This window comes from Ziziphus jujuba, chromosome 2 (assembly GCF_031755915.1).
Source record: "Ziziphus jujuba cultivar Dongzao chromosome 2, ASM3175591v1".
NCBI lineage: Eukaryota > Viridiplantae > Streptophyta > Magnoliopsida > Rosales > Rhamnaceae > Ziziphus > Ziziphus jujuba.
In genome coordinates, this window is record NC_083380.1 from 27025740 (window position 1) to 27037949 (window position 12210).

A 12210-nucleotide genomic window follows, 5' to 3' on the forward strand; every position below is an offset into this window, starting at 1 on the left:
TAATAATAAAAAGGCACGAAGGTGCCGACCAGACCGGTTGGAGTGGCGGGTAGTTATTGGACAGAAAGATGAAGTTAACACACACGGACTCTTCCTCTGTATTCGGGGACACCTCGTCTCTTTCCCCTCCATATAACCAACCTCCTTCTGCATCACACAAGCACATATACACAAGCACAGGGCATCAGACCCATCTCTTAAATCTCATCCTTTTCGCCATTATAGTCCCTACCTACGATTCTATACTCACTTTTGTCATAAACCCATTTCCCTATTTCTCTCTTCTTCTTCTTCTTCTTCTTTTCCCTCATGGATTTGACAATATGAAGATGCATTTCTTGCGGTTTAATTAAGACCCAGAAAAAGTCTACCCTCGCAATCATCCTTCAGATCTGTGTCATTGCTCATTCGGTATTTTACTTCATCATTCATAGTTATTGTCCCTGGATTTTGTGATGCTCTGTTTTCTTGTAATTGTTTTGTTTAACCAAAAAAAAAAAAAAAAAAAAAAGAAATTAATTCGATTTCAATCTTATGGCTTGTTGTCTTAGCCACGAATTTATGATCTTTTTTTGGCTTAATTTTGGGTTGTTTATTGGCAAGAATATCATATGATTATTGTTATAAAATATAGAAAATAATTGTGTGAGATATGTTTGAATTAGTCTTAACTGAATGTGTGATTTGGCTGAACATAGAAGGAACTTCCAAAACCCAGTTGTAATTATCATTTGAAATTTCTGCAATTGGCCTTTTCGAATTTCATATCGATACCAAACTAGTCAATTAACGATAGTTTTCACTAATAGCCTGTTGTCTATGTTATATGTTTCAAAATTTTTTTGATCTATTCAATACTTGAAGGATATGAAGAGACTAGTACTACGGCTGAACATTTCTTGGGGTTTTAATACAATTCTAACATGTTGTTTTAACTGGGATTGTCTATGTCTTTTGTTATACTAGCAATTTGTGAGCATTATATAACCATAATATATATATATATATATATATGCATTGTGCATCCATGGGCAGGTTCTAACTGTAGGATTTGGCCATTGACTGAAACAAAGTGGAGAACTCTTTTCTTTTTTCGTTTATCAGTTTTGTGGAAGTTCGGAAAAAAATAAAAATGAAAAAAAATCGAATTTCTTATGTTATTATTTTATAATTATGTTTTTCTATATCGTAACTTCTGATTGTTTTTTTGACAAATTAAGGCACACCATGGCGACAAAAGGGAACTCAGGAGACCTTAAAGGTCGGGGTTCAATGTCAATTCTTGTTGTTGCTGTTCTGTGTTGTTTCTTCTACATATTGGGTGCCTGGCAGCGAAGTGGTTTTGGAAAGGGAGATAGCATAGCTGTGGAGATTACCAAGCAGTCAGACTGCAGCATCCTTTCGAATCTCAACTATGAGACCCATCATAATGATGATGGCCGGAATGATGATTCTAAAGAAATCAAGGAGATCAAACCATGTGACAAACGCTACATTGATTATACGCCCTGTCACGATCAAATGCGTGCAATGACATTCCCCAGAGAAAACATGATATATAGGGAGCGGCATTGTCCACCTGTAGAAGAGAAGCTGCATTGCCTCATTCCTGCACCTGAAGGATATGCAACCCCGTTTCCATGGCCTAAAAGTCGTGACTATGTACCCTTTGCAAATGCACCTTACAAAAGCTTAACAGTTGAGAAGGCTGTTCAGAACTGGATCCAATATGAGGGAAATGTTTTTAGGTTCCCAGGTGGAGGAACACAGTTTCCTCATGGGGCAGATGCTTATATCGATCAACTTGCAGCTGTTATTCCAATGGATAATGGGATGGTCAGAACCGTATTGGATACAGGATGTGGGGTAAGTTAAAATATATTTAAATTTCCCGTTCTGCTTTTATATGCTTTGTTGCTCTTCAATGAGAATTTATTGTCTGAACATTTTCATTTGATTTGCGGCTATGTTTTGTCTTGGATTATACATATTTCTAGTTGATTTACTGGTCATGGATGATGATTAGGTTGCAAGTTTTGGTGCATACTTGTTCAGAAAGAATGTTATAGCCATGTCATTTGCACCTAGAGACTCGCATGAAGCCCAAGTTCAATTTGCACTGGAAAGAGGTGTTCCAACTTTTATTGGCGTTCTTGGATCTATAATGCTGCCGTTTCCTTCTAGATCTTTTGACATGGCTCACTGTTCTCGTTGCCTGATTCCATGGGGTGCAAATGGTGAGTACTATTTTTATTCTAATGTCTAGCATGTTAGGAAGCTGTGGCTAGTCAAGTGCAGTACTAGATATCATTTTATCTTATTGGGACATCTATTCCACTTTTTAAGTTCATATAATTTGTAGTCTAAATATAGCACTGTTGTGGCTGCCTCATCATGAACCAAAATTTATGTTTCCAGGCTAAAATAATTGGAGATAAACAGGTTTATGCATTTGACAGAGTCATTGCTATTCCATTTTTGAGATTTGTTCTTCAGTATATCTTGTTCATTTCTCTGCATTTTGAGTGTTAAGTTCTAATATTACGGTAATCTACAACATATAACATTGTAAGCGAACTTATTCTGCAGATGGAATGTATATGATGGAAGTGGATCGACTTCTTAGACCTGGTGGATACTGGGTACTTTCCGGTCCTCCGATTAACTGGAAGACTAATTTTGTATCTTGGCAGCGACCTCGAGAGGAGCTTGAAGAAGAGCAGAGGAGGATTGAAGATGTAGCCAAACTACTTTGCTGGGAAAAGAAGTATGAGAAGGGTGAAATGGCAATATGGAGGAAAAGACCAAATAATGAGTATTGCCGTAAACAAAATTCTCATCCTACCATGTGTGAATCCATAAAAGATGATGTTTGGTATGTCTATCATTTGAACTTCTACTCATTTACAAGCTTTGTTTAGTGTTTATTGGTCAAATAAATATTATGTGGAATAGTTTTAATGCCCCAATATTTGCTGCAAATAATTGTGATTCTTATTTTAGAACTAAAATTTCATGATTCCATTTACAGTGAATTAATTTTCTTATGAGTTTTTCCTGAAGCATAATAATATAAGATAAAGAGCAAGGAAAAGTTGTACAAAGAGATGCATCTGTTAGGAACTAAAATATAGCTAAAATTTTTGGTCAACATCTGTGGGCTGCTAAGGGAATTTGGTTGTATTACAAAAGATTTAATTTATGTTGTCTCAAACGTGAACTTTCTGTAGGTTTGAATCTGGTTTTTCAATTATGTTTTTCAAAGAGTTCCTCCACCATGGTTTGAGAAAGCTTTAATTTTCAACTAGAGAGTAATCTTCTTGCTTGTCTAGGTACAAGAAGATGGAAGCATGTGTAACTCCTTATCCTGAGACAAGTAGTCCAGATGAACATGCTGGAGGGGAATGGAAGCCATTTCCAAAGAGGCTCGATATTGTACCTTTCAGAATATCTTCTGGATCTGTCCCTGGAGTATCTGCTGAGACCTTCCAGGATGACAACCGGGCATGGAAGAAGCATGTGAATGCTTATAAGAGGATCAACAAATTAATTGAATCAGGCAGGTACCGGAACATCATGGATATGAATGCTGGTCTGGGAAGTTTTGCTGCTGCTCTTAACTCTCCCAAATTGTGGGTTATGAATGTCATGCCTACAATAGCAGAAAAAGACACCCTTGGAGTGATATATGAACGAGGATTAATTGGCATCTATCATGATTGGTAAATTCTTACACACATTTCTGCCCTTATTGATTTTCTTTGTCCAAGAGTAACGACTCAATGAACCATAAAAAACAAAATTCCTGATGATCCTTTGGCTATCTTTGATCTGTCATTAGTAAATGTGTTTGTTATCAAGTCAAAATTTTCTGTTAAGCTAATTAGCAGCACTTTCATGCTGTGGTTCTTGTGACATATTTCTTTACTACTAAAACTTTTTCCCTTCTGGTGTTATCCACATCCTTGCTGGACATCTTGTCATCTGTGTATTCTTTGGTACACATGGCTCTTAAGTCTCATCCTACTCTTTCTAGTGGATGAGTTCTTTATTTACTTTTTCCATGCCATATATCTGCCTTACCATTCCAGCTTTATTTCTTGTCCTTCTTTCTAATGTTATTCTGTTACTGCTTAGGTACCTATTTCGTAAAGCATTCTGTTTCGTAATTTCTGTTATAGGTTACCCTTCAGTGGACTCTTTTAAGACTTGGTTAAAATTTCTTTTATGTGTTTGTGGTTTTCTTGTGAGTTTCCATCATTTGAAGGCATTGCATTTTTTGTTCGGTAGCTCCAATAATTAAAGATTTTTATATAACCAACCATGAAAACTGTGATTATCACTTTATTTTTCTGGTTTCGTGGGTTAAAATTGTCTTCATTAGCAGGTAATAGTAGTTTTGTATGGGATCAAACGAAAGAGGTTGAGAAACATGTGGGTAACTTTTGGTTGTAATATATTGAACTTGAAACTGGGCACTTTTAGCTTTTATATTTATTGCTTTAATTTTCTTTAGTAAAACATTTTTGTCTGATAAAGTCTCTGTTTGCGACCAGGTGTGAAGCCTTCTCCACGTATCCCAGGACATATGACCTTATTCATGCAAATGGCCTTTTCAGCTTGTACAAGGATAAGTAAGTCCTTTTTGACTTGGTATCTATTCCGACCAGACTGAAGTCTTTATAGTTTGTAACATTGTAATTTAATCATGGGATGTTAGCCTTTCCCAGTTGCTTAGAAACAATCATAATGCATGAAGATGAGGTGGAACCATGTGAAAGGAACCACCTATTTGGGTCATAATAATCAAAGTTTTTGCTAGAAAGGTGGGTCTAAGAGGAAGTCCTACAGTCTTCAGAACTAATGCCATGTTTTATTTCCATAATATGTAGACCCAACTATGTTTATTAGGACAACAAAGAAGACCTAAAATCACTGCTGCTGGACCTAGATGGATTTTTCTCTCCAGTTTGTAGATGTGTTTTGGTCATTGGCCAAATCTGCTTGACGTTTTTCATATCAAATTTTATCTCTGTGTGCTAACATAAAGACAATGCAGGTGTAGTATTGAAGACATTCTTCTGGAGATGGATCGTATCCTACGTCCAGAAGGAGCAGTCATACTCCGTGACGAAGTAGATGTGCTGAGCAAGGTGAGGAAGATTGTGAAAGGAATGAGGTGGAGTACAGAAATGGTGGATCATGAGGATGGTCCTCTTGTTTCTGAAAAGGTACTGTTTGCTGTCAAAAGGTATTGGGTTGTAAGTGACAATAACAACTCCACATCCTCACAGTAAATGGAAACCAAACACGAAAAATCTCCTATTCAAATTCATAAAATTTTATCGTCTCCGTGGGCATCCAGGCAAAGCATGAAAGCCTAGGGATGTGGCTTTTGTAGCTTCTGCAGCATCTTTTCCATTTAATTTTTTTCCCCTTTTTTCTAAAGCTAGATATAGAATATTTATAGATAATTCTTATATCATTTATTTTCATTAAGCAAAACTAGTTTTTGGCATTAGTTTCTGCTGATCAGGATCTTTAAACATTTCTCGAGATTCAATTACATGTATTCTTTTTTACATTTATATCATTTGTATTCATTTTTTAATGTGTAAGTTTTTTACTGCCTAGTAATACCTCTTTACCGTGTTCTGTATAGTTTTTTGCTATATTCATCCAATCGAAAAGAAAGATTCATCAAACAATTCTAAACATATATGACTCACTTTCCTGATTTCTAGAGTATGCACAAATTGATGCTTTGATACCACATATGTAGGAAGAAAGAACTATTTCCCTCAAAGTTGCAACTGTGGAAGGGACGTAATCACATCCTATCAACCATTTAGGATCAAGTCCAAGTACAAAATTGTTAGGCTTTGCTTGTTTAATTAGGTTGTCCTTTTGGGTAAAATTAAATTAAGCTGAAAAATGAACAAACCTTATAGATTTCTATGTGATACTTCTCAAGAAAGTCGTTTTGGGAGCCACCAACATAAGTACATATAAAAAAAGTATCCAACATATTTTTCTAGTATTTTTTGATGAGAATCATATGTATGGTATAAATATGGTTAAGGAACCTCACAATTTATATCAACAGGGACAATCATTCAGCATACGAATTTGGTGGGGCATAAAATGTAAAGAGAAACAAGAAAAAACACAATTCGTTTTAACCTAATTTCTTGTTTGGTCTTCATCATAAAATCTTTGCTAATTTCTTGGGTCATCATAAGATTTAGCTGTTTTTGGTATTTAGCATCAAAGCCGAAACCTAAATTCCACTTTGAACTTTAATTAAGTAGTAAATCCTATTGGATATCTTAGCTAATCCCAGCTTCAATAAAGCTTTTAAATTACTGTACTGCACCATGTGGAAGACAAAATGCCTTTAACAGCTAAACTTAGTCAACATTAATAATGATAACCCATATCATGTTGCATGCAACCAATTACATCGACCCAAACAAACATTCTTCCATTCAAGAATTGCTTTTCTATATATATATATATATATATGATGTGTCTATATAATTGATTTAATATGATCACCAACTTCTACCCTTTCATCTAAAAGCTCTTGGCCTTGATTCGTTTTCCCTAATGACATGGAAAATGGTATTTAATTTTAGACCATCCATTTACTCTGCTTCTGATTTGCATGGCAATTTGCCTGACACATGTTATATGAATGATTGATGGAACATAAATCCACATTCTCAAAAAGCCACTTGTCCCCATTGTGTCCGAACTTATGAGCCTCTTACATAAATTTGATTCCATAATACTACAGGTACCGACTTATATGCCAAAAAACTAATGTATTCGAGAATTTTACAATCCAACAACCATACAATTTCTTTTTGTTGTACAACACTTCATCTAAATTAAATACAGTGAATTTTCTTGGCTTGTGATAAAAATCAAATTTCTGCTAATATTAGCTATTTGAAATTACCAACATCTATTACAAATTTGTTTCACTAACACTATATGACACAACTTATTTGTCAAAAACTTATACACTATCAATTTTACTATATATCCAACCGGATAATTTTCATTTGTAATACAATATAGTAGTTAAAATTAAAGATTAAATAGATTTAGGCCAACTGTTATACATTTTGCATTTTTATGTCCTAAACTATTAAAAAAAAAAAAGTTTTACATTGCCTTCTGTATTATTATTATTTTTTTTCACTTTAGTTTAATTTTATATTTTTAATTGATGAAAATTAACCATGCACAACTTATGTAACTCTATTGGAAATTACTTTATTGAGTTTTAATTCATTTCATTATTAACAAATGGATATGTCTAATTTTGTCAAATATATTTTATAAAATCACACAACTGAGATAAATACGACAAGAGTATATAATAGTTCACGGGACAATCTGACCTTTGTTTTTTTATTTTTTTTAATTTGAAAACCAAAATGCAAAATTTGTAATATTTCATTATATTTGACCCTAAAACTAAATACAAAATTTTTTTCGAGCTTGTGATTAAAATTAAATTTTCATTATGCATATATATATATATATTGATTAAGAACTACTACGTTGATGTATAAAATCATTAGAAGAAATTGAAAGTACGAAGGCACTTGAACCATTGAGAGAATTGGAAGCGACATTATTGGGAATTAAACCCCAAAAAATAGAAAAAACAAAAAAATGGGACCCATTTGCCTACTATATATATAAATGATATACATCCCCACAAGCCCACTTATATAGACCAATTGTCAATGAAAATACAAAGCAAATCGATATAGATGATCATCACCATCATCATCATCATCTCCAGCCCCCTTCTCTCTGTTGCATCAGTTAAGTTCAACTTTTCTTTTTATATAAGCCTCTACCTCCGCCATAAAAATATATACCACTAAAAGAACCTCCTTTCATTCAAAAAGTCTCATCCTGCCTCCATTATTAACCATGGACCAGAACAGTACTGATCTCCATGATGCTTCATTTTCTTACCTGAGAGCAGGTGAAGGCTTAGAAGTGAATAATAATGATTACCTTTCTGGGTCTGTTGAGGTTCAGCAATATCCATCACCTCCATTGATGAGCTTAGGAAGAACAACTAAAACGATTGATCAAGAAGGTGAAATCTGTGTCTTTGGCGCTGAAAGATACTTCAATATGATACTTAATGATGACATTAACAAATCAAGCAAGAGTGGAGGGTATAAAAAAGAGATCAACAACAACAGCAACCAGGTTCATCATCATCATCCTCCTCCTCCTCAAAGACTTACAAGAACAAAGAGCAGACCTGGAACACCAAGCTCATGTTCTGAAGTAAGTTGGAACAGCCAAGCAGCTTTATTACCTCGTCTTAATGGAAACCCATCTCTGAATAAGAAAAAGAAATTATTAAATGGAAAAAATTTCTTTGTCAGTACCTTCAGCTGTGGTGGATCTTGTTCCGATAAGAAATCCATTTATGTTCATGAAGAAGAAGTTAGGAAAGATGATCAACATCAACTCGTTCAAATCGATCGTGTAATTCCTCTCAAACCCCAACACCAACAACAGCAACAACAAAGATTGATCAATGTCAAGCAGAAAAATCATGAAGATCAGCATTTTGCATTTCCGATCTTGAATCCTGGTGCTGTACATACTTCCACAGCAGATGAAAAATTAGTACTTCAATTGGAAGGGAGGAAGAAAACCACCATCGAAGACGAAGAACAGCTGCCGAGGAAGTCATTGGAGGTATTTGGTTCAAACACCATGACAGGTGATGTAGTAGCTATCAACCTTGAGAGGAAACTTTCTATGCTAACTTGGGATGCCATACCAAAAGCTTCAAATGTTTCTAGTGCTTCCGGAACTACTCGAATGAACGATGACATGGAAAGCGATGCTAGTTCTGATCTGTTTGAGATCGAGAACATCTCTTGCGGTACAGGTTTTCAGCCATTATTCACCAGGCAAGTCTCTGATGGTATGTCAAGCTGCATGACACCGACTTCCCGGTATGAACCGAGCGAGGCCAGCATTGATTGGAGTGTCGTAACTGCCAGCGCTGCCGGTGGCCAAGACGTTTCGGTTGTTAGAGACTATGATGAAAAGATGCTTGCAGCAAATAATAGATCAATCAACTCCATAGCCAAAACAAAAGCTGGGATGGAAAAGGAAGTGCAAACAAACAGGCATAGTGGGATATTGGGGTGTAAGAGTCATAAATCAGTGAGAGTTGCTGAATCTGCTTACAGAACTAAAGTTAAAGATTGAGGTTATTAAAGATTTATGAGAAATTTTTCCATTAATATTTTGCAAACATGCAAGGTTAAAATTCTAGACAACCTTTTGTTTGATCATTGTTCATAAAGATATGTTTTTGGTTTTTGATATACTATGCTTTCTTATATTGTTTTTCTTTATTAATAAAAAAAAAGTTTGAATGGTAGAGGTTGGTATATCTTTGCAACGCCAAATAGTGTGGATAGGATAATCTGTGTATAATTATGTTCATAAATTTACAGATATGACTAAGTTTCCGACCTACTTCTACCATTTTGGTTGGAGTTCAAGTGTCTTATTAGCCCGCCCATTTGTTAGCGTCACCTTCGTTTTTCATTTCCTACTTACCCAACCTAACCTCCATTTAAAAATTTTAGAAATAGGGTTTTAATTATATCCATATCTTTTCTGTCATTCAAAGGCAAAACAGCACAAGAAATAAAAGAAAGAGAGATTCTATATTTGTCTGTGGGGTTTTTGAACCCATTTATAGAATATTAGCTAGACCACAAGTTTTTCTGGCCAATAACTTTAATTCCAACCTATTTCTGACTTTTTTAGTTCTGGTTTATGTTTTGTTCTCTTGATTTACAACTGAGTGGCCTTTCATGTTTTGGAGGTTTTTGCTAATTTTAATTTTAACCCAAAAGTTGCTTTTGGAAACCCACCTTTGCCTCACTTATGTCCTTACAAAGATCTAGTGCTTTGGATTGTCATGTATATATTTCTCATATTCTAACAAACTAAAAGGACCTACAAGTTTAGATGCCGGACTTAGAAAAGTATCGAACATTTATAAATTCAACCCATTTTTGTTGTCTTTCAGTGGGGGTTTGTCAATCTTTGTAGCACTATTCCAGCATGCGCAAATTATTTGCAACACAAAATTCCAAAATTTCATGCACATACTCATAGAAGAAGTTTTTTAACATCCCACGAATGATAGCATTCCTAAAGCTTATACAAATAGTTAATAATAGCGTTACAAATATATGATATAACCAGTCATTATAAAATATATATGAAAAAAAAAATATTACATATCACACAGTTTTAGCACTATATTGAATTATTATTTATTTTGAAAGCTTAAACTCTTAAAAAGTAGATTCATATATATATATATATATATATATAACACATGCATATGTAAGGCAAATAATCTAACCATGATAATCCCATAATGCATTACTTTGTCCAAATCTATCTTGCAATCCATTCTAGTGGTAAAAGTTTATAATCAAAATACATATATGTATATATATAAATATTTGTACATGATTTTTTCCCCCTTCATTTGTTTCCCTCAATTTTTTTTCCTCTCTAAACTCAAGGGATATTGCCCAACTTGAACCGTGAAATTTCACTATAAAATGAACAACTTTCTTTTGTAGATTTTGAATGCTTTAAATCGTAGGGACCAAATTAACACGAAGACATAAGTGAAATTAATATAACCAAAGAAAAAGACTACGATAAAAATGATGAGGAGGGAGTTATTACAAAGAATCCCTTGTATATAGGATTGAAAAGAAATCTTAAAAGGAATGTCATCCATAATATTCATGACTCTTTCAAGGCAGTGACACATTGATAGTCACATCCAGAGATGATCAGATAATATATATGAAAATCAAGCAAGTTGGGTGGAGACATTCAATTCTGTAGTTATCTCACAACCAGGGTGGACCCATTCTGTTTTTCCCCCCCACCCCCCACTTCTAATCTTATCTCCCTTTCATTCCACAGAAAATAGGTTGAAAATCTAGTAAACACTTACAACCAACAAAATATTTCGGCAAACCTATCAAAACAGTAAAATTTATAAAATTATTGGAATCATAATAGCAGACTTTCTCTCTGTACAAAGTCCACCTGAAAAGCATTACAGTCACACATGGGATTTTTTTTTTTTTTTTGGTAAAATCACACATGGGATTGAGAGGGATATATGAACCGCAATTATTGAAAATCGGGCTAGCCCTTATGGTTCATTTCAAATTTATTGCTGCTTTTGTTTGCTTAGACATATAGTCATGAAGCCATTAATTATATATATATATATATATATATATATATATATGTATATATTACTGAGAAAGTCTTGTGGAAACCGGTATATTTGCCATATTACTATTGTTTTTAAATCCGTCTTTTCAAAGACGTTTCAATTGACAGAGGTCAGGTTAATTGGTTACATATCCACTCCATAACATGTGCTCGCTTTAAGATATTTATAGTGTATATGTCAATTTTGCTAGAAAAATCTAACAAATAATTAAATTAAAGTTTTCACAAAACTTGAACAATGTAGGTAGCCATGTGCATGATGTGATTGCAGAAAGGCAAGACAGATATATTGAGAGATATCAATAGAGAGGGGTTGCACTCATCACATTTATGTTAAAATATTTATGTTAAAAGAATGAAAAATATTATTTTTCATCATTAGTAAATGATAATTGTTATGAGTTATATGTTATGTAGTAATTTAACTAATTATAGGATATTTACTTTTATAATTTTAACATAAAAAATAATAAAACTAAATATTATAATTAAAATTTATCAAATAAACAAATGATCGTTTAATAATTATAAATAACAAAATTGTAAAAGAATGGACAATAAATTGGAAAACTGGGTGTTAGATATAGAAAAATGTATATATTTGTATTGTATATGTAATCAAGGTAGAGTTGTGGCAATGGAATGTTGTGAAGGGACCGACTTTTAATATATGGTTGGACACTTTGGATTGATATATATACCATAATTAATGAAAACCATGGTCAATATAAATTTATTAGTTTTCGTGGACCACTAAAAAAACATGCACCCATTTAGGTTTGGAGGGTGTCTCAAAGCAAAAACATTTAAAAATTATGTACCATTCACATATGAGCCTAAATTTAAACCACAAAATTCCTTAGC

General features: G+C 33.8%; 2 protein-coding genes across 2 annotated transcripts; both read left to right on the forward strand.

Annotated features, from left to right (window-relative positions):
- The first annotated feature begins 55 nt into the window (after positions 1–55).
- LOC107419258 (probable methyltransferase PMT2) lies at positions 56–5639 on the forward strand. The gene is made up of 7 exons (XM_016028004.4): positions 56–411; positions 1221–1866; positions 2027–2237; positions 2590–2875; positions 3333–3722; positions 4557–4634; positions 5060–5639. The coding sequence occupies exons 2-7, from the start codon at positions 1228–1230 to the stop codon at positions 5295–5297; spliced, it is 1842 nt and encodes a 613-aa protein (XP_015883490.3). The 5' UTR covers positions 56–411; positions 1221–1227; the 3' UTR covers positions 5298–5639.
- Positions 5640–7616: 1977 nt separating this feature from the next.
- Positions 7617–9401, forward strand: LOC107419253 (protein PHYTOCHROME KINASE SUBSTRATE 3). The gene has a single exon (XM_016027997.4). The coding sequence runs from the start codon at positions 7957–7959 to the stop codon at positions 9265–9267; it is 1311 nt and encodes a 436-aa protein (XP_015883483.3). The 5' UTR covers positions 7617–7956; the 3' UTR covers positions 9268–9401.
- Positions 9402–12210: the final 2809 nt, after the last annotated feature.